The sequence below is a fragment of the Neopsephotus bourkii genome, unplaced genomic scaffold (genome assembly GCF_033783945.1).
Source record: "Neopsephotus bourkii isolate Nb327-2 ecotype Australia unplaced genomic scaffold, CSIRO-AGI_Nbou_v1 NB_962, whole genome shotgun sequence".
Taxonomy (NCBI): domain Eukaryota; kingdom Metazoa; phylum Chordata; class Aves; order Psittaciformes; family Psittacidae; genus Neopsephotus; species Neopsephotus bourkii.
Window position 1 is genome coordinate 8,397,868 of NW_026901456.1, and position 27,716 is coordinate 8,425,583.

The 27,716-nt window shown below is 43.7% G+C and overlaps 1 protein-coding gene across 9 annotated transcripts; it reads right to left on the minus strand.

Moving 5' to 3' along the window:
* Positions 1–1,432: 1,432 nt before the first annotated feature.
* On the minus strand, positions 1,433–16,290 carry U2AF1 (U2 small nuclear RNA auxiliary factor 1). 9 transcript variants are annotated; one of them, XM_061359255.1, is made up of 11 exons: positions 16,113–16,290; positions 14,715–15,255; positions 13,574–13,661; positions 13,305–13,361; positions 11,271–11,301; positions 10,626–10,692; positions 6,318–6,367; positions 5,623–5,721; positions 4,332–4,465; positions 3,901–3,993; positions 1,433–1,689 (listed from the first exon to the last, which is right to left on the minus strand). In XM_061359255.1, exons 3-11 carry the CDS (start codon positions 13,618–13,620, stop codon positions 1,551–1,553), a joined length of 717 nt encoding a protein of 238 aa, XP_061215239.1. In that variant the 5' UTR covers positions 13,621–13,661; positions 14,715–15,255; positions 16,113–16,290; the 3' UTR covers positions 1,433–1,550. The 9 variants fall into 9 exon arrangements, with proteins under 9 accessions (XP_061215239.1, XP_061215237.1, XP_061215240.1 ...); XM_061359253.1 differs by lacking the exon at positions 14,715–15,255; XM_061359256.1 differs by lacking the exons at positions 10,626–10,692; positions 11,271–11,301; positions 13,305–13,361; positions 14,715–15,255 and adding an exon at positions 9,748–9,814.
* Positions 16,291–27,716: the final 11,426 nt, after the last annotated feature.

Here is a 27,716-nt window from a genome sequence, read left to right on the forward strand (position 1 = left end):
TTAGAACAGCTCTTTTTTCAATATTATTTTGTTTGCCAACTCCAAGTTCCAGTGAGAAAAAGTTTTATACTTACTTTGGAGGCAGAGAGAAGCTGGTTGGTTAATCTAAGTTTTTTTTCTGTTTTGTTTTTAAGATTACTAAAAATAAAGGAGCAAATTTATAATTTAGCAAGTTACCTGACTCAGAACTAAAACAGGACTAGTAAATTCTCTCCTCCTCTGGAAAGCTCTCTTACATAGCTTCAAGTACAACCAAGCTGTATCTTGCAGAAATATGACCACTGACCAAAATTTCTTACTATGTTCCACTTTGAATAAAATCAGACAAAGTTAAACTGCAAGACAGTCATTGTACAAATTCTCTCTTAAGATGTTCCAGCAACATTTAGAGCTTAAACTCCTTAGGAGACACAAAACCTAAGATATACAGCTATTGTGTAATTCAATTAAAATTCAGATAGAAAAAGATGTCTTGTTTGTGAAGAAACTGCCATCTATCCATTAGCTTTTACCACACTTCAGGCTATCAGGAACTGAGTAAACGTGGAAAGACATTTATTTTGAACTAGCTTCCAATTAGTTTCCTATGACCTTGAACACTTAACAATGCTTTTCATTAAATGACAGCTAAGAGAACATGGAGTGGAAAAAAATCCCTTCAGTCCTAGAGAAATTTGGTCCTTGTATTTAGGACCTTGCATTTCCTTCAATAGATGCTATGTATTGTGCTGCATGGAACATAAATTTCCTTACAAAACCTCACCTGCCTATTATTAATTATTGCAATAAAAAATATTACTATTTTCCCCCACTAGGGAAAGTTGCACTAGGCAACTTTCTTTCCAGCCAAAGACAAGGAATTTAGTCAAGAATAATTAAAAAAAAAGAAAAAAAAATATCAAGCTATGAGCTCTGCCACAGTAGCAATTCAGCTACTCCAGAGTGCTTATAAAATAGGCTTTAGATTTTACACCAAGAAATTGGATTTATTGTAAATGCCACAGTCACATTGATAGACAGAGCACAGACTTCTGGTAACAAACAAACATACATTTCTGTAACTAAGCGCTTCTACTTGGTAAATAAACGCATTTTGCACAGCCTTCCTTTTAAATGTGCCTAAACTAACCTAAATAAGCAGACAGCATAGCAGAAAAGGGAAACTTATGTAACTGTTTCTTAAGCAGTATATTATTTTTACTATGTATATAATATTTTATATTATATACACATACATTTTCATCAACAGTTCAAATTATACCCAAATAAAGAAGAAAAAAAAAACCCCAAACCAAAATCAAACCCAAAACTGGCGCTCCTCCAATACATTTACCACCTTTCCCTCAGGCATAGTTAATCCAGGTAATTTGTCAAGATAGAGGAATGACAGTTAAAAAGACTCCCCCCAACAAGAAACAAGTTACACAAAGAATACTGTATCACTACAAATTTTTTATTCAGAAGCCCATCTTTTAAAAAAAATCTCATTATGAACTTGTTTGGTCAAACTACAACACTTTCTAGCAGACATACAGTAAAAATGGCATGGCTCAGAATCGACCAGATCTTTCACGATCTCTTGACCGCCTCCTATCACGTTCGCGTCCTCCTCCTCCACCACCACCACCTCCACGACCACGATCTCTGGATCTAGACCGACGTTCACGAGATCTCGACCTGGATCTATGCCTTCAAAGAAAGTTGGAACATTTTATTGTTTCATCACAATTGGCAGTTTACTTGTAGTACCACAGTGGAACACTTAAGGACGTACGTAACAAGGAAATGAGACACTGTGATTAGGAGGGCTGGTGAATTGGCACTCAGGCTGTGAAACCACACAGAACCAACAAGGTTGGAAAAGGCCTTTAAGATACTTACAAACTGAGCAAGCTTAATACCAGGGAGTCAACATATACTGTTACAAGAGTCAACTGCTCCCAATGGATGTGCAAGCCTTGGGAAAAGGCAAGGAGAGGAACTAAATGCACTTTATGCAGCTGTTAATTAAAGCAGCAAGAGAAGGGGACACCTGCTTTAGCAGTTACAAATAGCTCTTAACAACACGTATCAAAACCCTACAGCTCTAAGTCCACTCCTATTAAACCAACTGCATTAATCAGCAATTACAACTCAGTTATCTTTTTTGGGGGGGTAGGTTGTTTTTTTTCTTTCCTTTGCCGATTTTATAAAAATAAGTTAACAGTACATTTTAAAATAGGTGTAGAAATCAGCAGAGCTCAAAAGCTCAGGAAGTTAATGCTACAAGTCTTAAGTATGCAGAATATTGTTACATGACGACATTTTTTGGGGTGGGAGTGTGGGTGGTGACAAATTTTACTATGACACAGACATATAGAACTCTTGCATACCACTGAGCTGTTCAGAATTACTAAATTAACCTATCACTCAAAAGTTTTGGGTTACTCTTTTCTCCTTCCTCCCCCCAAAAACTTTGATGTATTTCATTGTGCAGAACTACTTTCAGGTTAGTCTCATTTATGCAATCTACCTGTGAAACCCCACTGACACTTTTTCTAATATCTAGCCTTACTGCTAACCTGTGGCAGCTTTAGCTGCACAAAGGATTTAAATATGGCAAACTGAAAACTGGGCAGTGGGTAAATCCACCATATTCCAAAGCCAAACACAAAAGTCTGATCTTTCTTGCAATAAAAGGTGAGACCTTTTAACTGGTGGTATTAAATTCAAAAGATCCAGACTCATAAAAATGACCAAAAGGCTAATATAAGAGCATCCTTCATCTTTTTAAACTTCTTAAATGTTTATATTTGAGTTTAAATTAATATTAATTGGGAAAGTAGTTAGGCACAAATACATATGCCTAAGCAACACAGTCTACATTTTCCAAAGTTGAATTCATCCTCACAAGTTCTAAGACACTGCCAATCAAAGACATTTATAGGGAAAGAACACATTCAATCATCCCAGGCTCCTTCTGTGATTGGAAGAAAATTACAAAATTGTGCTCTCTATAAAAGGAAGCTCAACAGCTTTATACGCCTTTCCTAAAGATCAAGGTGCTAAAAGCAAGCAGACTGAATCCAGCTCAAAGTGAACCATACACAAACAGGTGTTATCATAACAGTAGTGATATAAGCCTTTCTACAAGGTATCTTAATGAATGTAAATATAAAATGTATGTACCACAACTTGTCGCCATTAAGCAGAATTACTACTCCTTTGCGCTACTGAGACTTTCTATGAAGAAGGACCACATTGTGAGGCTAGTGCTATTAAAAATAAGCTAAGTACAGCAACTGCCTCTTACTGACACTAAGGAATGAATACAGGCTAGAAAAATTGGCCATTAATTGTTAAAAACAAATAAGGTTGGGTCCTGAATATAATCTATAGTTATACTCGATTGCGCATAATGTTGAAAGTGGCCAGTCTGTTCCTGCCAAAATGACCATTAGCCAAATAGCCTACTTCTGACAGAGGATGTGAGCAAATACATTTAGAAGAGAATAAAAGAGAGAAGGGGCAAAGCACTACTTCTCCAAGTAATGTCCACCTGCAACAGTACACACTTTGGAGACTTGAACCACAGGTAGGTCCCATGTAGTCAGTAACTCAGTGGATGTTGTTCTTGAACCCTGCCTTCTCTTATATCCACATCAACCTTCAAGCTTCCACAGTACTCACAGCAAGAACCACCATATCTTTTTTTTGTTTTTAAACAGAGAGCTATTCCTTTGTTCTAACTGGCTACTTGCTAGTTTTACTTGATGCCCTTTACCTGATGCCTTTCACTGGCATATGCCAGAACTGCCTTAGAAAGAACAAGGAGGACTTAAGTTTAAAGATATGCCTTCAGAATTTTCAGCAACTGACTCTGAATTTACCTGCTTTAATCATATTTAAAAGCAAACTTACTTTTTACGCCGCCGCCCATACAACTCGCGCCTTAACTCTCGAGAAATGGGCTTCAAATGCATAAAGTTGCAGAAGCCTCCTCGTGTACACTCGCTGAAACAGAATTCAAGAGACACAGTTACAATTCCCAGCTCTAGGCTTCATCTCTTTGCCCTAAACCCTAGTGGGCCTCTAACCATCTAAAAGTTAATCTCCTCTAACACTAAACCCAGTAAACTGCAAGCATCACTTACTGACTCTGACTCACTCCTAGATCAAAATCTTACAAAAGATGTCAAAAGTCAAGAGGTTCCGTGCAGGTACTTCATATTAATGTTACCTGAAGTGGTTTTTTTTTTGGTACCCTAAGCTATATGTAAAAGCCTCACCCAAGCAACCACCCTGTTTGTCCAAGCATTTCAGAGATACTGCCAGAGGAAGTCACTTTTTACCCCATTTCATATTGACGGCAACAGGCCTCTCTGAAGTCAGTCACAGGTGAAAGCTCAGCATGAATGGGCTGTCCATTAAACCAACGATTGTTCAGGTCAATCACAGCCTTTTCTGCATCTTCTTCACGGCGAAACTAAAAGCAAAATCAACATTTTCTCATTATAGAGAAGCAAGAGAAGTAGCCTGAAGATTCCTATCAGATCAGCTGTGAGTTATCTGAGGCTTAGAATTAGTTATCAAACTACAAGCTATTTCAGAGTTCCTGGGACAGTCTATCAAATCAAGGGTAAAAATGGTAGCTTCTCATTAATCAGGAATCAGCTAATCAGAACATCAGTGTCTTCTCTCATGTTCTATTTCGTCTTTCAAGTTAGAAAGTTCCATCAACAAAAGAAGATACGTATTCTTAGTACAACTTTAAACAAACAGAATGCTTAAGAGTACTTTCTAGAACATTAATGCTCCAAATTGAATGGGCCTTTTTCCCCAGCATTTAAGAGAAACCTGCACAAGAACTGAACCTCTCAGTTAAGTCAGAATTTACAAAAATCTGATCCAGTTTTATGATGAACGTAAAACTTCAATTTGAAATTCCTTTTCACAGCTGAACACTCCTATATTTGTTAAAACAATTTTTTTCCTTCTGATGATAACCTACACAATTGAGAATTTTAGGCTTTGCTTTCCAGTGAAAGGAATGCACAGTAAAAATTGTCGAACTAAGAGTCTCAAAACTCCCCAACTCTGTGTACGCACCATGAAATTTCTTCAGGTGACAACTTTTTGCTCATTATTCAAGTGATACCAATGACTTTTAAGAGCTAAGCTCAAGTGTTACAATTTGCACCTTAAACCATTCAGCTGTTGCCAAATTAGCTTGGTTACAAGACATTTTGTTTAACGGAGAAGCTAGAAAATAAATGCAAATGTTGTGAATAAATCTTTGCTCATAACTAAGTGCTTAACAGGCAGTGTGATAGAAAGACAGACCCCAAATTAATCCAGCAAACTGAACAGGCCATCAGTGGTGACTGTATTTATAAGAATGTATAAAAGAAGTGTTACTCTCTATGAAAGCAGCAGATTTGGAGTATCGAGAACTTCACATAATCTCTTAAAATTTCAGATTCCATTCACATTCTCACTTTCTACTTTATATTATGAAGTTGGAGAGAAACTTATGTCGTGAAGAGCTATTCTCACGAGTTATAAGTATACAGTAGCTTTCAGAATTATCAAATAAATAAATACCACCCCTATTGATTATATAAAAACATTTCTCTATCCTACCTTTACATATACGTTTCCTACTAGATGATCTCCAAGGTTATCACAAACGTTCATCTCTTCAACTTCACCGTATTTTTCTTCCATTTCTGTGAAGACCTCCTAGGCACAAAACAACCAATTAAAAGATTGCAGCTCATTAGTTCTAACTACAGAATTATTGCATTTAGATATTAGTAAGTACAAAAGAAGGCCTTTCTTTAAAAAAAAAGACAAAATAACACCCTCCCCCCTTTTTTTTTTTTTTTTTTTAAATTAGTACTTGCTTGGCTAGTACTGTGTCCATCTGTAATTAGGGCACTAACAGGATACAATAAAAAGCTATGGAAAACATTATGCATACAGTATTCACAGAACATGTAAGATGCACTGAAAACACTATACATAAGTCTTGATGCTAACAGTTTTATTCAACTTGCTTCTATAGTCAAGTATATTTTAAATTTACAGCAAAGAGGAGTATTATGGAATCAAAACGCTACACTGCTTAACTGCTGTTGATTATTAAACAAAATCTATTATGAACAGCAAAGTTAATGCCAAATTAACCAGTGGTTATACCAGGACATATGAAGCACTCAAAGTTGTAATTTTTAGAACGCCACCTGAGGAAACAAGTGCTTTTCTGTGAATCCATTTAACTCATTCTGTTGACAAATACACAAACGCTTTAATACATTTTTACATCTGTTACATACCTCAAAGAATTCATCGTAATGTTCCTGCATCTCAACATCACTCACAGCACCTGTAAAAAATCAAGAGTCATATCGATTAGAGTCTATAAATAATAAAGAAGAGATTTTGATCACACTACAAAACAATCTAGACAGGTCGCCTGGAGCATAAAAGACACCATATAGCATGGAGCTAACTAACAGGAATATTAAAAAGTATGTTCGAAGAACTTTGAGTTCCCAAAGTGTATGTCAAAACATTACATTGACATGATCAAATCAAAACAAGTTTTAATCAGAGCCAAACTTTTATGCACAAATTTAAAAGGGGAAAGGAATTACTCTTAAATATCACTTAAATTTAATATACAGTCCTACCCTCTTTCTACCAGGTTTTACCTAAACAGAAGGCAAGTGCTTTGTTACGTTTGCATATTTTAATATATATTTTATTGCATGACTAAAATTTAGTGTTCCTCTTCCTAAAGGCAGAATTTCATTTTAACACGTTCACCTCTCCAGCATATTACACTAGAAATTGCAAGTTCACAATGTCACGCAGCCTAGAACTCTTACTTTTACATATGCTTAAAATAGTTATTGAAATGACACACTTTCCTCAGTGCTCTCAAAGAAGGTACCATCATGCTCTGCAACAGAGAGCAATTTTCTAGTTTAATTTTGAGCATCACTTCATTTTCCTGTAGGCCTGCAAAACACCTTTAAGTGCAAGCCAAGCCAGCCATATATTCACATTAGATTATTTTCATGCTTTAAGCTGGACTTCACAAGTGAGCGCTGCTTGCCTGCTGCTATAAAAAACAATGCAAGTTTGGCTGATTTTTCAAAGCATTAATATAGAAACAAATTTCATTTATTCCTTCCAGACTACAGCATTTTAAACTACATTAAGGTGTACACGTTAAAGCTTAATGTATTAGCTCTTCAGCAGTTAAGTGGTTTATCAAGATCAAGCAGACCAGCTTTAAAATGAAGCCTGCATTTTATTCTAGAAAAAGTGTTCTAGCCTTTAAATTACAAACATTGCTGGTTTAGTTGACAAAATGTGAGAGAGAGACTGAGCCAACAAAGTTGTGCTTATTTACTTCAGTCTGCTATGGAAAGAAAGAAGTGCCTTGGGCTCAGTCATTTTTGGCTAATGTTACCATTGGTACTTCACATTTTCCTTCAAAGGCTCTAACATTAACCAGCCACACTCTTTGGAACTTCATTACTTTCCTTCCACCCACCTCACCTCCTGAAGAAGGACAGGGGGAACTTGCTATACAGTTTGGGCTAGGAATGTTTCTGCATTTGAAACATGTCTGCTTTTAAGAACTTTTTTCTTCCCCGTGGTTATACAGCAAATTAAGGAATATCAAACATTAAACCAAACCTTCTATACAGTTTAATACTTAACTATATTCCCAGGGTTCTGCCAACACCACTGATAAGAGCTTATTAATAACTAATGATAGGGTTTGGTTTTTTTTGTTTGTTTTTTTTTTTGTGGATTTATTTTTTTTTAAGAATACCATACAGGGGCTCTGTGAGCCGCACTGGGAATAAATAATATAATAATACTCGTTAACAGATGGACAAGCACTAAAAACTTGTAAGGAGATCTCACTGTCATATTAGGAGATCATAAACAACAGGTAATGACTACTTGAACGTCCTTCTAAAGTGGGAAGCATACATATGCACAGGCTTTACAAACATTCATTTGCCAGGGCCACTGGTATCTGAACCTTGAGAAGCCCAAGTACTAATTGAAATACTCAGGAAAACTACTGCTGTTCAAAACTAAGGTTAATCCTCTATGATGGCAATAGAAAGGAAGACAGTTAAGCAACAATAACAAAAGCATTAAATAGCTACCCAATTTATCCATTAAAAATACATGCAGTACTTAAGTAGGGACAAGTTTTGAGAAAACAAGAAGCCAGGAGTTTCAGCAAACTTACTGGTAACAACAGAGCTTCAGCTCTACCACAGAGGTACAGTCAAGCTCTGTTGAATAGCTACCCGCTCTTCAAGACAAACTAGAGACGGATACCAGCATTCAGAAAACGCTAGAGAATCTGTTCAAGGCTCTTGCAACTTTACAATCTAAACAGCTCCACAGACCAAACTGCTGTTAACTGTGCAAATTAGTTACCAGCTCATTGAGAATTCAGGGACAGATTTACCCAACTGTAAATTTTTTGGTTTACTGAAACAGCATTAATTAATACTAAGCATCTGCAACAAGAAAGCCTACAAACCGAGAGAACTGTTTAAGCATCTAGACAAACTTACATAGCTTGATACATATCTAGCTCAATTGTGCGACAAAATGCTCAAATTACATCATTGGGCCATTATTAACTTTTAGAAGCAGAAGAGACAGCATTGACTTTGAAGTTAATGGCTGATTTCATAAAACACATCTGATCAAATGCTGGTAACTAATCTGAACTAGTCTATAATCCAACAGTCAAAAAAAAGGAATAGCCGAACAAAGCTTTATTACCACACAGTCAATCACTTCAACAAGAAATATTAGTTAGAAAATAACACCAATCCTTTTTGGTCCTAAAACTTTTCTTTCCCCCTTTTTTTTTCTTAATTTTACTCTAATATTGAGGATTCAAATCACAGTATCAGTAATCACCGATCAACAATCCTCATCGTTTAACTTCTGCCAGTTTCACAGCAGGTGTGTTTTCTTATGCCCATTCCTACCTCTTGAGGAGCTATTAAATTAGTTCATGACCATACCCAAATGCCTTCCCCTCCTCAAAAATACTTTTAAAGATGTATCTGCCTACATAAATAAGCAACTTGGTTTTGGAATTCGAATTTTCAAAGCATGAAAGGAATTTTAAGTATGCACCTATCCAAAAAAGGACAGCTGCCAGAAGGGAAGTGTTGTCAAAGTGTGTTCTTCCAAAGTACACTCTAAATGGAAGCTGCATTAACCTAGGACAAACTTCTGCATGCAGCCTAAAAAGTTTAAAATCAAGTTCTCTTAATATTTACAGAGCAGGAATTTTGCTCTGGATGAAGTCAACGTGTCATTGTACTGCTCTTTTAGGCAGTGGAACCTAATGAACAGCACAAAACATTCCTAGGATGCTCCTAGGATGCCAGATTCTCCAGCAGGGAGAAAGGCATAGGGGAAGAAACCAGAATAACCAAACTGCTTTACAGGGGAAGTACAACTGCAACCCTTTTTGATTAGGTGGTATACAGATTCCCCTCATAGTTCTGGGAGAAGGGAGGAAGGTGAGCGGGACAAAAAAGAGGTCGTGGGGGGTTTTTTTGTGGATGTGTGTTGGTTTTGGACACATTTAATGAAATGTGGTCAGTTTGATCTGTTAAACTAAAATGGCAGACCAGCTTAAGTCGACACTGAGCTCTGACAATCAAGCCCAGGGAACCAGTGAAGGAACTTGTATGAACTTACAGCGCAAACCGTCAGCAGACTGGGAAGAGTTTTGAGGGTTACGGTAAATGTTCAAGAGGGCAATGGTCTGAAATACAAAACGCAACAACTTTATATTATGGAAAATAATTTTAACAAGAAACCGGTTTCCTCTAGGGTCGCTTTAGCCGAGTCTGTGCTGAAAGAGAGGTGGTTATTCTCTCCCAAGGAGAACTTGCACTTAGCTGGTGACCTTTCTGAATCAACCTATCACTGTAAAGTAATAGAGATCTCATGATACTCCATTATTGTATTTTTGGTTTTAATTCAACAAAGTTACTCTAGTGCGGTTCTGCACAATTTCAGGCAGATACATAATAGATGGCACCCAAACACAGTATTCAAATTACAGCCATAATAATTTGTTTGAATTTGGTTGCATCAAATGGTTTTTAGCAGCAAAATCACAGGAAAGTAATACAATAATTACAGCATAACATGAAATCTCCATTTTCCTAAAAAAGTTAAGATGAAAAAAAAAAACCCAGTTTTGGGAAACTTACCGTACGTCATGTATGTACCTATTTATATCCCTTTTTGGTTTTAATTTTTTTTTGTTAAATCAAGAATTTGAAAAATGTCTGCAGTTTAACCCTTTAAAAAGAGTTACTACACAATTGAGTTTCACTCTGCAGTGCAAAAGAGCATCTGCATGAAGTCCAATTTATGCAGTCACTTCTGCATTCTGAACTGCACACATTTCCCAAGTTCTTGATCTATGCGCAAGAAGAGTTCCGTCACTTGTCCTGTTTGCAACAGCTTTATGTCAGCAGCTCAGAAGCCAACATTATTTACTCATAATTAGGAGTGGGCTCTTTAACACCATTCTTTAAAAAAATTTCTCCAACTGTGGGACTTACAGTGTGAGCCGTCAGCCGTCTGTGCACTGTTTTGGGGGTTACGATAGATGTTTTGAATCAAGATGGTCTGCGGGGAAAAAAAATAAAAAGGGGAATTCTACTGGCTGCTGTGCATATAATAGACAATTGCAAAGAGACAACTTGTTTGCAAACAGCTAAAAGTAAGATTCTATTCTCAAGATTTCCTTTTGTATTTGCAGAATATCTTCCAAAATTTCATCCAGACCATCATATTATGAAAACAGTTTTAATTAACCACCAAGAAAGAGCTGCATTTCTCTCAAGAGCTATCCTCAAAACGAGAGTTGTGAAGCAGTCACCTGAAATGTCAAACTATGTGATCTTATGGAGATGCCTAGCTTTCAGGATCAGACTCATCATTGCAAGGCTGGGAGGGGGAGTGGAAACAGTGTTATGTGCACAGCGTATAATACAGAATGCCAGAGTCTAAACTGCTGCACCAGACAGTAAGGTTTTTAGGCAAGTCTCATTTTGTGCGTCAGGAATTTCTTGGTGGAATTTCTGTTTAAATAATATAATAGCATCACAGGCATCACGTTTCCGATCCTTCAAATAAGGACAATATCCTTTTAGCCCTTCTGCTTTTTACTTGAAGAATTAGCCCAGGCAGACTTGAAACCTTACATTTGTATCGTTCTTCTTAAAATCAAGTTGTCTGAAAAAACAAACCATGTTTAAGTTAGTAAACTAATATTACAAAAAAAATTCCAAACGTCCATATCACTGTAAGCAGCTCAAAAATTGAAATTTGATTACTTAAAATACAAGCTCACTGTTAGTATGAATCGCAATCCCCAAATTTTAGCTTACACATTATTATTAGTCACAGTAAGAATTCAGAACTTAAGTCACAGGACCAGCAATGTCAGACCTACATATGCTGCCCACTTCACATGTAAAGAAAACACCCAAAACTGTAATATCTCATTTAAAAATCACACACTTGTTTTATAATGGGTACAGTCATACCAACCAAAGCTTTGTGCTTCCATGGCCCAGGTTTAAAATAACTACGTTTTGCCTACAATTGGAGAGAGCCAGAAACATGCAGTATTACAGTGTTTCTGCTGATCAGTGGTAATTCAATCACCCTGGATCGCACGACCTTTCCTAACACAGCTTTCCCATATAAAGGAGCTGTACCAGCAATAGCAACACAAGATAAAAATACTGCACTGGTAACTTCCCATTAATGAGTATCTGTTCTTCTATCACAGCTGATTATCAATCTGCATACAAGTAAAGATTTCTATAGTGAACCCTACACACCTGCCAGGTACATTAGAGGTGTTACAACACAGCACACCTGTCAGGAGCAGTGCTGAAGCAGTCCCAGACATCACTGAAGAGTCACACATTCCCTGCTGACCCACATCAGCTGGCACTGCTAACCACAGTCTCTAAAACAAAGCTAAAGGCTGCCTGCAAGAACTTCCTGACAGAGGAAAAAGTTGCTCCATACAAAGGGTTGTGAGGTTGGGTTTTGCCTGTTTGTTTTAAAAAACTACACACACCCCAAAAAAAAAAAGAAGTAGTTTACAGTGTTACATTTGGGGTTGTGGTGTTTGGTTTTTTTTTTAGGGGGTGTGGGGGAGTTGCTTAAAACCAAACCTAAAGACAACTACTGTGGAAGTGTCTAATTCAGGAATATTTTCTAGTAGCCAATGACCTAAATTCAAGTCTCTAAATAACCAATCACACTCTAGCATGCCCTTCATGTAGGTCAGCAACATGGAGTCATTTTGAAAATGGGCAATGTTCCCTCTGAGATACAATAGTTATATTAAAAATTATTAACAAAAAAACCCACCCTAAAACACTAGAAGCATGAAACTCTTTTTGTACATGAAGTACCAGCAGTGGTCCCTCTTGACCAGCATCCTACAGCTACTGTCCCCTGGAACTCCCCCTGCAAACTCATGCACTCAAGAGTTTAACCTCATGGGCGTCATTGCTCTGAAGCCCAGACACGTGGATGGTACCTGCCTCCACAGTTCTTCTCACACTGACACCAGCCCACCATTCCCATCAATTCTGCTCCAAGTCAGCTCAAATGAACTTGCACAGAACTTCATTGCTATACAAGTTTTACCTTTGTAGATAAAATCACTGATAATGCAACAACTTTTGCAAGCACTACCTGCCACCTACAATACTCCTGAAGAAATCTGTTTACCTGTACGCCTTGACAATCAGCAGTGATAGAAAGATAAATAATACACTTCTCCAGGAATGTAATTTCTGAGAACTACAGAGGTCATAACAAAACCCCTATCATCCACTGCACCTTTTCCTTTTTTTTTCCCCTTTCTGACAGACATGCAGTAACACATCATGTCTCCAACAATATTCACGTTGTCAGATTAAATAATTTGTCAGGTCAATTGATACAGACACCCTCAGCAACCAGGCAAGTTGTTTCCAAAAAACTCTTTCACAGTGAAAGGAACAATGTAAGTTACTCTCAAAACTTATAAGCCTGGGTCAGAGATCAAATGTAAAGACAGACAAGTCACTTATTTACTAATTGGTTTCTTCCATTATATGTATAAAAGATTTAAGTTCACACCTTTGACATAGGTGGAACATGCTGCCATTGTGATTAAAAAGATCTGGGATGGTTTAAGTGCCTGAACACCACTGAGAAGGCACACTCACCTGAAAGTTAGCACTGGTTGGTCTCTACTACAGGCAAGCTTACAACAGCATCGCTTCCTGCAGCCATTAAGGGTGACAGGAGATAATTAGAAATGCTGGGAGAAGTAAATGGAATACCCAAAAAAAAAGCAAAAACCCATATAAACTGGGGCCAAAAGTGAACTACTTAATCTGGATCTTGGTAATTATTCACTTGTATCTGAGAATCTATGCTTTAAAGAAGCAAAACTATACTTTGACAAGAAAGAGGAAAAAAAAAGAAAACAAACCTGGCTAAATGTTGGTTTGTTGTGCAAACGAGAACATCTGTCTCCATGACGACAAGCTCCAATTTTGAAATAAAATGAACAGTTGACTCTGCAAGTAAGAACAAAGTAGTTACATATTGGAACGGGAAACAATATGCAATTACTATAAAACATAGGCCCTACATGCCTTTATCTTGTTGTGCAGAAGTAACACAGAAAAAAAATCAGTCTAGGAAAGTATTTACAACAAACCTGTTCACGTCCATTCCTCTTTACCCCTAATGTACAGCAAGTAATCTCAACAATTTCACCTGATACTCAAACCAGAAGTGCATTCACAACACCACCACAGACAGAAGCAGTGATCACCATTTTACCCTTTGGGTTCTCCGTTCTTGTCTTTTTACCAGTTTCACTGGGTGATGGGGTGGGAAATAATGTGAAAAACAGTCCAAGAAGCTTTACTGTGAGCTATATAGTTATGTCTTGGTTCATGCAACCCCCTAGTCTAGGAAATACAGTTGCACCTACCTAATGTTTTATAAGCTGCCTGTTTAAAAGTTACACTCTAAGGGTAATTCAGACTGCTGCCAACACAGTACCTTCAACAATTCAGGTAAGAGAAAAACCACATTACAGAGAGAATACAAACAAGCAAAACATTTAGTTAAGCCATTTTGATGAGTGTAGTTAATGATTTGAAAAGGAAGCGTTTAATGTTTTTTTAAACCACAAGCTTTTCTTGAATTAACCATCATCTTGTGACACCTTCAGAACTATGCTGGTTTAGAAGTGCCAGCAACACTCAACATATAAAGTGTAACTCACTTGGAATGATGAAAGAAAACCATAAGGAATTCAGTTACCTTGACTGAGAAAACTGAATGCAAAATTCTGCAGGGCAAGAGAACTATTATGGGCTATATATGGGTGCGTGAAACATAAGAATTCTCCTGGAAGAAAGATTATTATTTCCATACTCAGAGTTAACACCAATTCTTTCCACAATCCTGTGTAGCCAACATCACCTCATGGAAGGGAAAAATATTAAAGTACTAAAGCACATCTGATCTCTAGGAAAACATTCTACTGTAAAATGGCAACATGTTTATTCTTCATTTATGATTTTGAAAATATATACTTAGCATTACAATATACTTACTGTCTTTTCTGAACTCTAACCTGAAACAAAAAAGTACCTAACTATAAGATGTCCAATATGCCTCCAACTTCAAGACTTTCTGAAGAGTTCTGCTTGGTTTTTGAATAGGAAATAAGACCTGTAACAGGAATTTCATGCCTGCCATACTGGCACATACTAATACTGTTAAACTGCAATGCATATCAGAAAGGATGCTACAGTAGCAGAGCTCAAGAGTGGCTGTCGGCACTGCTTTTTCTGACAGACGAGTGGATTGGAACTGGCATGTTGCACTATAAAGCAGAAGGAAATCAGAAGCCTCATGGCCAGGGGCTGGCAAGAGTAATTTAGTCCAGCAGCACATCGATGCCCCCTTTCATTTTTACGAGTGGAAAAACGCGTTGCTTTGGTCAGGCCGACGGTGGTGACCAAATTTTCGTTAGGAGTGTTTTCTAAGTACGCTTCCAACAACCAGAGAAACTAGAGGCGTTCCCGACGGGTGGAAGGCTGCAGGCAGAAGCCTGAGGATCAGGATGCAGCAGTCGGGGAAATCCTCCGCACCCTGGGGAGGGGGGAGAAATAACCAGTCGCTGTCCTCGCAGCACAGCGGGAGCTCTCGGGCCGCTGCGAGGCGCAGAGACACGAACAAAAGGAGGGAGAAGAGGCCCTCCCTGGCAGGAGGATTAGGGGTGGGGTGTGGGGAGAGGCGGCGGGAAGCTCCCGCCACCGCCAGAAAAGCGCGGCCGCCGGAGCGGGGGGAGGCAGGGAGGGGAGAGGGGCCGTCAGAACGCCACGAGGCACGAGCACACACGCATGGCGGCCGGGGAGCGGGGATTGGAAGGGGAGGAGGAAGTCCCCGAGAGCGCGTACCCGGCCCGGCAAAAGGGGAAGAGGGAAGCGCATGGGCGGGGCCCGCCCGCGCGGGCACGCGCAAGGCCCCACGCGGCGGAAGGCGCGCGCACGCGCGCCCCCTTTCTCCCTCCCTGTCCCTTGCGGCGCGCGCACGCGCGCTCCAGCGACAGGAAAAGGGGGGGGGGGGGAAAGAGAGGGCCGCGGGCCAAGGGGAGGCGGATTAGTGGGGGTGCAAGGGGAGTGAGCGCGCCCGCTTCGTTTCCTCTCCCCCCCGCGGCCGCGCCGCCACATTCCAGCGCGTGGCTATGGCGAGGAGAGGAACGGATTGATGGATGGGGAGGGGTGAGGGGAAGGATCCCGCGGGCGCGCGCCCTGGCGGGGGTTACCGCAGGGCCCCGAGGCGGGAGAAAATGGGAAGGGCTGACCGCCACGATGGGTACAGGCCGCCCAGGCTGGCGCTGCGCGTCCCCGCGGAACCCACTACCAGCCTCCGGCCTCCCTCGAGCTCCCCACGCGGGGCTCCCGGAGCGCAGGGAGCGGCACCGGTGAAAGGGATGGGCCACTCACTTGTCCTTCTCGGTGCCGAAGATGGAGGCCAGATACTCCGCCATCTCCCACCGCCCGCCCGCCGGACAGCCCGGCGCCGATCGCAGACGTCACAGGCCCCGCGCCGGAAACACTTCTACGGCGCGAGGCGGGTGGGCGCGGCGTTTTGCGCATGCGCGGGGCGTAGCCAGGCCCTCATTGGAGGAGCGGCGCAGACCGCAGTGTTCTGCCTCTCCCCCCACCCCCGATCCTGAAGGTCCTGTTCGTGCCACAGCCTTTGCTGCGCATGCGCAGGGGGTGTTGGGGGCCTGGAGCTGAACAGAGTGCTTATCTCATGCTTGCTGGTCGTGGTGGGTGCGCTCCACCCGGCCGGCCCCAGGGCACGGGGAAGAAGCGGTGCTTCCACCTCAGAGCACGGGAAGTAGTGCTCCGGGGAGTGGGTAACTGGAGGCTTCTCCTTGTGCCCTTAGAGACAGGCCTGTGCCTCGTCGGGGTGTTGGTGTCAGTCGTAACACACGTTCTGATCACACTGTGGGTCAGCTAGGGGTTGTTACTGAGGGGTACTGTGTGGTGCAATGTCCAGATGTGTGGCTGGATTTATTCATTACACGAGTTCTGCTGTGTTTTGTGGCTGTCAGGGTGTTAACACCCAAACTTGAAGTGATCTAAGTGTTGCCCAGGTAAGCTCAGAGAAGGATAGCTTAGACGATGGGTCAAGGAAATTGAGAACCTTAGAATAGTCTGGCTTGGAAGGGACCTTAAAACTCATCTAGTTTCAGCCTTTCTACCATGGGCAGGGACACCTTCCGCTAGACCAGGTTGCTCCAAGCCCCATCCATGAACACTGCCAGGGATGGGGCAGCCACAACTTCTTTGGCAATCTGTTCCAGTGCCTCACCACCCTCATAGGGAATAACTCCCTAAAGTCTAATCTAAACCTACCCTCTTTCAGTTAAAAAACACTTCTCTTTGTCCTATCACTGCATGCCCTTGTAAAAGGAAGCCTCTGGTGTGTACTGAAGCACATGGCTAAAGAGCCTAGCAGCTCAAAAAATGGCAATCTGAAAAAGAATTACCAAAATGAGACATGACAGAAGGACTGTGGCAGGGACTGAGAGGGACTTGGAGCACCTGCAGTAGGCAGTGGGAGCACTGGGAGGGATTGGGAGTTGAGCACAGCTACAAGTAGGAAGACCGGCGGCAAGGACTGGGAGCACTGGGATGCTGAAACCCCAGCAGTATCTGGGGCCCCAGTGGCCTATATTGCTCTGTACTGGTGCAAACTGCTCCATACTGGGATGTGTAAATTTGCAGATGACACCAAGTTGGATGGGAGCGTTGATCTGCTGGAGGGTAGGAAGCTCTGCAGAGGGATCTGGGCAGGCTGGATCCATGGACTGTGGCCCGTGGGTTGAAGTTCAACAAGGCAAAGTGACAGGTCCTGCACTTGAGCCACAACAACCCCCTGCAAGGCTCCAGGCTTGGGAAGAGCAGCTGGAAACTGCCTATGGGAAAGGAGCTGGGGGTGCTGATTGATGGAGCTGAACATGAGCGGCTTGTTTCCAGGCTTGTTTCCTGGCTTCTATCAGCATCAGTGTGGCGGCAGGGCCAGGGCAGTGATTGTCCCCCTGCACTGGGCACTGGTGAGGCTGCACCTTGAATCCTGTGCTCAGTTCTGGGCCCCTCACTACAAGAGAGACATGATGTGCTGGAGCAGGGCCAGAGAAGGGCAGTGGAGCTGGTGCAGGGCCTGGAGCACAAGTGTGATGGGGAACTGCTGAGGGACCTGATGGGGTTTAGCCTGGAGAAGAGAAGGCTCAGGGGGGACCTTATCGCTCCCTACAACGGCCTGACAGAGGGATGGAGCCAGGAGGGGGCTGGTCTCTGCTCCCAAGGAACAAGGGACAGGACAACAGGAAACAGCCTCAAGCTGCACCAGGGCAGGTTTAGATGGAGATGAGGAACAATTCCTTCCCCAAAGGGTGCTCAGGCATTGGAACGGGCTGCACAGGGCAGCGCTGGAATCACCATCCCTGGAAGTGTTCACGCACCATATGGACGAGGCCCTCAGTGCCATGGGTTAGTGGTGGCCTTGGCAGTGCTGGGATAAGGGTTGGACTGGATGATATTAAAGGCCTTTTCCAACCTGGTTGATTCTGTGATTCCATGACTTGCTGGGGAGTAGCAGTAAAAGAACTTCATATGACTGTAGAGAAGATAAGGATCCTGCTTAGAAGATAAATTGTGTTCCTGCAATTAGCCATTGGTACAAAGGACACTGACAAGAAATCCAAATTAGACTGTTGTTATCATGACTTCAAATGCTGGAATAAAGCAATTGCTCAAAGGCAGGAAGGTGCAGGTTCTGAAGGAGTTTCAATAAAAGCCGGGTAACCTACAAAGAAAACCATGTGTCGTAATTAAGAGCAGAGTAGAGGTAGAGCCAAATTTTTTATGATTGTTTTGGGAAGCTACATGGAATTAGGACCAAAAGCTGCAAATTTGATCCAAGCAAATTGAAATTTTTGAAATTGAACAATAATGCATTTGGAAGACTGATACCATACACAGCCTGATCTGCTTTTGCAACAAAAGTGTTGTGCCCGTCTGAGAATCATGACAGCAATGTGGACTTACTCACTTCGTTGACGAAGAAAACAAGACTGAGCACTCAGTGTATTGCAAGCAAAATTTGTCTCTTTAATATTTTGGAATTCCCTGAAACATTTACAAATATGCTTTACTTCACATAGCGTTCACAGCCCCAGTTGGAGTCTGTAGGACTATGTACAATCACAAGTGCTTGCTGTGTTGTGCCCTAACACAATAAAGTTGAAACTTAACACCACGTCCAGCTCTGAGGAATCAAGCTGAATGTTTATTTTCCTGTCTGACTCCAAATTATTTTTTAAATACATCTGCTGTAAGACTGGAGCAGAAATCTTAGTAATGTTTCACTACTTTGACAATAGTTGCACCCAAAGAAGTCAGTCTAATTGCTTTCTATGGCACCCCCTTAAGTTCCTCAGTTGGGCTGAGCTGATTCAGAGACAATGGGATCCATCACAGGACAAGAACAGCCCTGGAACCACTGTATGTCCTTTTACATTCTTTCTGTACATAGTCCTCTGGGATGTAAAGCTCACCAGCTCTCCACTGCTCCTTACTGAGATGTCAGAAAGTTTCTGCTAGGACTTCTGCCACATGCAGACAGGTTAACTTCACTTCTTCCTCCTGCAGTCCCTGACTCCTTCCAAATTCACAATTGTGATCCAAATGTTAGAAGCAGAAATTCCTGTCAGATTCAGAAGATCTTGTTACCAAAGAACAGGTACTGCTGTTTAGCTTTGCCTTGCAGTATACGTGCCCTGTAAGGTTTGTCTTAAGAGGATATGCTTTTTTGCCTCTGTTGCTCACTGTTGGTGTGCCTCCTACCTCAGCTTACCACTGCAGTTTAAATTCACTAAACCAGCAGAAGCCAAACCCTGCAAATAAAAGGGTGATTTCCTACTTATGTAGTGAGCAGAACTGGCTCACTGAGCAGTTCAGTGTCAGAGCTAGCATGAGGGAAGATCAGGCCTCCTGCAGCCATATCTTGGAGCATGGGTGGTGGAGGAGCAGCACAGCCCCTTTCAACAGCAGCCTGCTGCTAGATCAGCTCAGTCATCTGGTGGGAGCCTGCTGTGAGTCTTGAGCTAGCCCTAGTCATCCAGGGAACTACAACTGCAAAGGCCTGCAGTGAGCTCTGGCAAAGTACAAGTTCCTGGTGGTTTTCATTCATCAGCCTGTAGTGTGTGTTCGCAGAGCATATGCTTTACATAACAACCAGAACAAACTTGCACTGATTTTCACTTTATTGTTTTTTCTAAAGCCTTCAGCTACAATACACTGAAATAAGTCTATCCTGAGGGCTTAAAATTGGTTTTGGCTGTTTGAAATGTGTTGGTTTCTCCCTATTTTCTAAAGACCCTGGTCACTTTACATTTCCCTTGGCTCTAGCTTATGTGATGGACTGCTGGGAGCAAGAAACATTTTCCAGTCTGTGTTTTTTAAGCACTGTAAGTCAATTGTACTGAAGTCTGCTAACTCTGGGAGCCATGTTTTGTAGGGAAGTAACTTGACCTCGAGGTGCTATTGGAAAACAAACCAAAACAGCTGCTCTCATGTTAGAAATATGCCTTTGTACGTGACAAGCAGAAATCTCATGATGCCTCCAGTGAAAGTAGGTTCCTAAAATAACTTGTTAGGAGCACAAGCTCAAAGAGGAAATTGCATGGCATTCTGCTCTGTGGCTTGTCGAACTGGCACGGTGCTGGTAATGATTTGCTGTGTAGAGAGAGCTTGACTAATAATATCTTCCCTCAGTTTTGTGAGACAGTAATTGTAGGACCAGGACTACACCTTAGAGGCAATGAAGAATTGAAAATAAACCCACTTGTATTTTGCTCTGCATTTTCTCAGCAGTTCTGTGTACCAGGGGTTGCCCCTTACACTGCGGACAGCGGAGTTCATCTCCACCAGAACTCTCTGCCTCTTTCTGCATCCCCTTTCACTCCTGTGCTCAGCCTGGCTGTGCACACGCCAACAACAAGGTCGTCACCGTGACATACCAAAAGTGTCAGAGGTGTTAGCAGTAATGGGGCTGATTATCTGAGAAGTGGGATATCTTCCCCTTGTGCCAGTGTAGCCAAACAGTTTTTGAAAGAAAGAGATGCTGCAGTGCATCTGCCTAATGGAAGGGCAGCAGTGTATACAGAGCCTATGGGCACTGGAGGCAGCATTATGTGGACATGTCACACTGAGGATAAAAGGCTCTTCCTCAGCTTCCTTGGGTGAATTCACCTTGCATACAGGGCCAAGCTTAGAAGAAAGAAGGGGACCTGGGGCAGAAACTAGGGAGTGTGAGAAGACCAGGGAGAGGAAAGAAGATCATTTGAAGTCCATGTTGACAGCAGAGCTAGAAAGATGGAAGGGAAGACAGGAGCCAGTGAAGTAAAGGAAACATGAATGAAAGGGTCTCCAGAGAAAAACAGGAATCCAACACAGAGTTCCATGTAACTACTCATTAGTGCATATTTTATTTGCCGAAATCTAGATGAGGATGTTTGCAGGACTCAAGAGAGAGAAACATAGTCTGTACATGTTCCTGGGCTTCACCCATACTCTGCTGCTATGGTCTTGTTCAGGTTAGTGACTTACTGCAGGTTACTCCTCTGCCCCAACCTGCTTAGATCTATCAGTTTAAATGCTACCACAAACCCTCCTGTGTTTTGGTCTGCTTTTTTAAGCACAGTGTCTTCACTGGGTATCAGTTAAAATATGGGGAGGAGAAAATGGTGCCACCCAGATTTGTAGATAAGGAACTGACAGAAAAAATAAGGGGGTAGGGAAGCAGCCAGTTTCAAGACAGGCAGAGCAGGAAGGAAAGGGGAAGAAATGGTGGTGAAACAAAAGGCACCAGTGCTTGGATATATGGAAAAAAAAAAGAAAAAGAAAAAGAGATTAAACCAAACATAGAAACACATCCTGGGGGTCAGAGTATTTAATGCATTCACTGCAAAATGCCACTTTATTGTTGCTGGTGTCCAGAATTCTGTGTTAATGAAAGAAGTACCTGGAGTTCCAGGCCACTGCACAGGAGTTGGTTTTCTCAAGTTAAAGGGATTTTGCTAACGGCGTATGAGTAGGGGTAATTAGTAACCTACAGCCAGCAATCCCTTTGAACAATTTTACCAGCTCTCCGCCTGACACCAGTTGGGACAAGGCACAACCGTGAGGAAAGAGAACCAATTTAAGATGTAATGTCAGAAAAAATAAAGAAAGACTCCTGTACATTAGAGCACAGTAATAGTATCTAATCCACTTCCATGCCTATACTTCACTAATCACCCTGGTTATATAAGCAGATCTTATCAAGGATCCTTAATTATAGCAATCCCAGTACATGCTACACAGTGCAGCAGGGAGAAGGGTGAGGTCTTCATAGCTGTGTTCCCCATATTGGTCTGGGGGAGGAGCCCGTCTGGTGCAAAGTGGCTGTGGCTTTGTTTCATCAGGGTGTCCTGCACAGGCTTGAAGGATACAGCTACCACACCCATGGGGACAGGCCCTCCCTGAGGCCTCCAGGTCACTCACAGTTGGGTGTTAATCACCATCAGTGATGGGAGGGCACTGCTTTGGTGCTAGTCTGGTATGAGGGGCAGTCAGTGGGGTAAAATGAACAGCAAGGAAGAGGAGAGGAACTGCCGAGTCAAAGAACAGTAGTAGAGAAGTAATGAAGAATGTGGAGCATGGTTGAAAGATTTGGGTATGCTATGGAAACTTTTCTTTGGAGAGTTTTCAAGACTCAACCCCTGATGGGGAGCACTGCTAATTTGTTAACTATTGCTATTAGAGAGTGCCTTACAATTGAAAACTAGGAACATTAATAAAGCTGCAGGACTTCTTGAGTTCAACACATTATTTGATGTTGTGTTTAGCACATAGGTCCAGCAAACTGCTGTGGAGTCTAGGGTCAAGACCCTCACTATGCTGGCTCCTTTCTATAAAGGACCTTCTCTCCCTGCTCAGAGGAGCTTTCAAGCTTGACAAAAATGCTGTCCTGCTCCCTTTTCAGAGGAGGCGCAGAAATCATGATTTTCCGAAGAGCAAGATGGACAGGAGGTGTTTGGAGTCAGCATAGGAATTCAGGAACAGCTTTGGAGATTGAGACAGCTCACCAAGCCCACGGTCACAGGGAGGGGGGGTCTTACATCCAGCCCCTCCACCTTCAAACGGCATTGTGAAGGCTGTTATCCACATTCATACTTCACTTGCTGGAAGCAGCAGGACCTCTTAGCTAGCAGTCAGGGTGGAGCAGCCCAGCAAGGGGTGCAGACCTGGCCTCACAGGCGGGGGGCAGATGGAGACCATTCTGCACACAGCAGCAAGCACTGGTATGTTTGTGGCCTCTCCTCATTCATGCCAAGAAGGAGACCTCAGTGGACAAGTACAGCTTATGCCCAAGGCTGCAGCCTAACTGCTGGCTCCTTCAGAGGAGGCTTTATTTTTTGCGCCCCATTGTTTACACATGCCTTATCCAGGTGCGAATCACTTGGTTTCTCCCTATTGTCTTTCCCCAGAGCTCTCTAGCTCCTCCTTGCTAGGCAAGGAGTTGAGATCCTTTAAGCACATGCTAGCCTGACCCTCAAGACAAGTGAATATTGAGACAGTAGTGATACCAGCTGGACAGGACAGCTCCAGCACCAGGGATGTGTTTTTTCCAGGGTGAGCCTCATCCCTTGCCCTTTGGCTGTGCCAACCCTTGCACTTTCCCCAAATGTGGACAACTGTGGCCATGAGGGTGGAAGGCATCCCTGTTGTTCCCCAGAAAAAGGAGAAACCCCCTTTTTCTTCCACTCTCAGTGTCTGCCCCTGTGAGTATAATCCTGTCCCTCCTGTCTCAGACCTCCTGCCTAAATCTTGTGACATGCTGCCCCAGGGGATGTTCTTGATCCACCTTGTTCTTATTGCTTGCCCAAGGGGCAGAAGGATTGACTAGAAAGTCAAGTCTGCCTGACAAGCAAATCCAGCTGCTCCTTTGAGGGAAATTCCTCTCTGTGTTGACCTGGGCAGTTCGGATGGAGCATTTTTTAGAAGCTGATCTCTTTGACCCTTCTGAGTACCTTTGGAAAACTTACCCAGGTATTGCTTGCTTGCTGCCCCCAGGTACTTGGCAGCAGTCAGAGGATGGAGAGGACAGCAAGACAGCAAAAGCAGAGTTTGGTGGAAACCTTGACAAGTTTGCTGATGACACCAAGTTGTGTGGTTTGGTTGATACAAGGAATGCCATCCAGAGGGAACTTGACACGCTTGTAAGGTGGGGTAATGCCAACCTTATGGAGTTTAACCATGTCAAGTGCAAGGTCCTACACCTGGGTCGGAGCAATCCCAGGCACAGCTACAGGTTGGGCAGAGAAGAGATTCAGAGCAGCCCTGTGGAGAAGGACTTGGGGGTGTTGGTGGATGAGAAAATGAACATGAGACAGCTTCAGTGTGGGCTTGCAGCCCAGAAAGCCAACCGTATCCTGGGCTGCATCAAAAGGAGCGTGACCGGCAGGTCGAAGGAGGTGATCCTGCCCCTCTGCTCTTGTGAGACCTCACTTGGAGTATTGTGTGTAGTTCTAGTGTCCTCAACATAAAAAGGACATGGAACTGTTGGAACAAGTCCAGAGGAGGGCCACGAGAATGATCAGGGGACTGGAGCACCTCCCATATGAAGATAGGCTGAGAAAGTTGGGGCTGTTCAGCCTGGAGGAGGCTGCAATGAGACCTCATATCAGCCTTCCAGTATCTGAAGGGGGGCTACAGGGATGCTGGGGAGGGACTATTCATTAGGGACTATAGTGACAGGACAAGGGATAACAGGTTAAAACTTAAAACAGGGGAAGTTTAGATTTGATATAAGGAGGAAATTCTTTACTGTGAGGGTGGTGAGGCACTGGAATGGGTTGCCCAAAGAAGTTGTGAATGCTCCATCCCTGGTGGTGTTCAAGACCAGGTTGGATGAAGCCTTGGGTGACATGGTTTAATGTGAGGTGTCTCTGCCCATGGCAGGGGGTTGGAACTAGATGATCTTAAGGTCCTTTCCAGCCCTAACTGTTTTTTGATTCTATGATTCTATGAAATTTGGAGGAAGCCCCTCCAGTCACACTGCTGTGTCCTGTGGTGGGGAGCCCATCATAGCAGTTGTCTATCTGGCCTTGGCCAGAGCACTGAGGCCCTCCCAGCTGCTTGGCCGTTGGAAGCAGTCCCTTGAGGTGAGGCACTGGGTGTGCAGCAGGAGCTTGCTGATAAGGCCACAGGGACTGGTTCATATATGTTCAGAGGCTGCTTGCAGCTCCCTGTGGGGGAGTGCGGCACAAAGGTGCCAGCAGTGAAACATCTGAAGGTCCTCCTGCCAGCAGCTGCTGCAGTGCTGTGGTGGAGCCCAGGCTGGTGGCTGCATGGTTATCAGGAGGGATGGGTCCATGTGCAGAGAATCCCCTCCCTGTCTGAGGAGGACGTGCTGCCTTCTGGCAGGAGACAGCAGATCGCTAGTGAGTGTGTGTGTGTGCTTGGTGAAAGAGAAGGCGTATCTCCAAGAGAGACGAAGAGCAGGGCATACACACATGAGCTACCCTGTCCCCCTAGGCTTGCTCCCAGCCTCCCAACATTTTACAGCTCAAGGGACCTCCTGAACCTAGTACCCTGTATTATAATAAATACAGGAGTTGTCTAGTGCCCCTTGCACCCACGCAAGTTCTTTGCATATGCTGGCCTCCTCTTGCAGATCTGCACTCCCCGTTGCATCATTCTGTTTGTTTTCAGTGTGGCTCCAGCTGGCTTCATTTAGTTATGATTTTCTGAAACAACAGGAGCTTAGCTAACATTAGCTCAGCCACAGTGTAAGGGGCAGAGTTCCTTCCACCCCTCCCAGTGCTTACTTTGTTCCATCTCTCATACTCGCCTGACTGCATGGTAAACAGATTGAACTTGCTCTAATGGCTGGGTTAATAAGCTGAATCATTTTATCTTGCAATCGGAATTTGCAAGGGGAAATATGGCTTTGCTGCACAGATGGAGTACAAAGTGGGAGGGGGGAGGGAAAGCAGGAAGGATGGGGTAGAAGGAGGAGGACAAAGTGTAAGGCTTCTTGCTTTCTGTAGCAGCAAAGTTGTTCAGCTCAAGCCTATCATAGGACTGTACCCTCACAGTGGGGCTTTTTTATCAGCAAATATTAGACCTAAATATAGCATGTATTTTTGCCAGTGAGCTAGAGCAGAAGTATCAGAGCAAGCTGTTGTAGGTGGGTGGGTGGGGGGACAACCTCCTGCACATTCCCTTTGCTGTCTGCAGTTAACTGCTTGCAATGCCGTGTTCAAAAAGAAAGGAGCATGCCAGAGCTATCCTGACACGCATTCACAGAAGACATTTAGTTTAGGAAAGGAGCCCAGTCATAACAGCCTGCAGAAAGGCAAGGCATAACACACCTACAACAAGCTTCCTGCTGCTTCACCGTGTCAGACAAACCTCCCACCAAATCCCATGGGAGTTCTTCTAAGTGGGCCAGAGTGGGTAAGAAGTGCAAGTGAGCAGGCTGCTCCCGTTATCCTGTGGCACATGCACTCAGTGGGTGCTCTAGATCTTTCAGCATCACTTTGCTCTGTGGTCTAGTAAAGAAGCGAGCTGGCATGCAGTGATGGACACCTCCTGACAGCAGACGGGCTGGTTTTGGTGTGCTTCCCATGAGCCCCTTCCCCCGGAAACAATCCCGTGACTCCTAAGAGGGATGACCGGGTGAAAGCCACTGCTCCGAGTGATGGATGCAGCAGCTCCCCTGAGCCGTGATTTGCTTTGCTTGGAGCTCCCTCCGGTGGCCTTCAGCTGGCAGGACTCACCCAAGGCAGAGCTACAAACGCTTGGCACAAATTGAGCCGGACACAATCCAGGGCAGTGTTTCCCACGAGAACCCCACCGACCACATGATGCTCGGGATGGGCACTAAGCGTTCGGCAGAGCTCGTCGCATGGCCCAGCACAAGGTGGCGAGGGACCTCTATGCTCCAAGAAGCAGGAGAGTCGCTTCAATGAGGTGGTGGGCTCAGGCTCCCTTCCTGTGAGCCCCAGCAGCCCAGGCAGCAGACACAGGCTGCCCCAGTATTCACACATTAAACATGCAGCTTGCTCCCTTGGAGTCTGCCTTTTCCTCTTGTGCAGAGTGACCTCTCCTGATGTGGCTGCAATGGGGATGCTGCTGCCCTATCCCCACTTGGAACCATCTCTGAGCATCTGGGAGCTTGCAGGAATCCTGGCTCTCTGCTGGATTATGAAACAGGGCACCAAGGATTGTACTGCCTGCATTCACCTGAACACATAGATGCCGGGTGATGGTAGGGAAGCCTGATGTATCATTTGGTAGGGGACAGAAGATGCCTGTGAGGGGACTTAAATATGGGATCAACTTCGAGGGAGGCAGGGATAACTTGGAAAAGGCTGCCTGAGCCAACAGTGGCATGGGAGCACTTGGGAGAGTGTTACTGGACCAGCTTGAGTTGTGAGGTGCCATCTCTGGGGAAAATCCTGGTGCAGAGAGAGGTCAGGATGGTTGCTGGGAGGCCCTGAGAGGGGATAGGAATGTGAGACCTCAGGAGCTCGTGCAGAAAACAGGAGCCCCTTGCCTTGTGCAGTGTGCCTGTGGTGTGTGAGCTCTGCTTTCCCTGCTCCATGCTGAGTCCTGCGGCAGCAGACAGCCCCTTGGCAGGCCAGTGGGCTGGAATGGACCCTGCTTGTGCTCCCTTTCACTGGGACCAGAGCTGGGCAAAGGAGGCTGTGGTTTTGCCACAGAGTTTTGCTCATCTCCCAGGGGTTTGCACTACTCAGGTGCACTGTCCAGGTTCCCATGCTGTGGTGTGCTCCTCCTGCCTTCATACAAATCCTTCCCTGATGTGAGCCAGACAGCCAGTCCTGGTCAGGGTGTCCTCATCTGATGTGAATCCACAGGTACATACTGTGGCCAGCAGGCAAGCATGCACGTCGGGCTGTGTTTGTGGCCTTTGCCAGACAGCCTCACTTTACCAATTAGGTAAAGAGACAGAGGAGGAGATAC

Bases quoted from the DNA above. Each gene is read 5' to 3' on its own strand.
- U2AF1 (XM_061359252.1), bottom strand. From the start codon at position 13,726: ATGTTTTATAGTAATTGCATATTGTTTCCCGTTCCAATATGTAACTAC. The intron at 6,368-9,747 runs GTAAGTTCATAC...GATTTTTTACAG, and splicing joins GTCTGCTGACGGTTTGCGCT to GTGCTGTGAGTGATGTTGAG. The intron at 1,690-3,900 runs GTAAGTTTGCTT...CTTTCTTTGAAG, and splicing joins TATGGGCGGCGGCGTAAAAA to GCATAGATCCAGGTCGAGAT.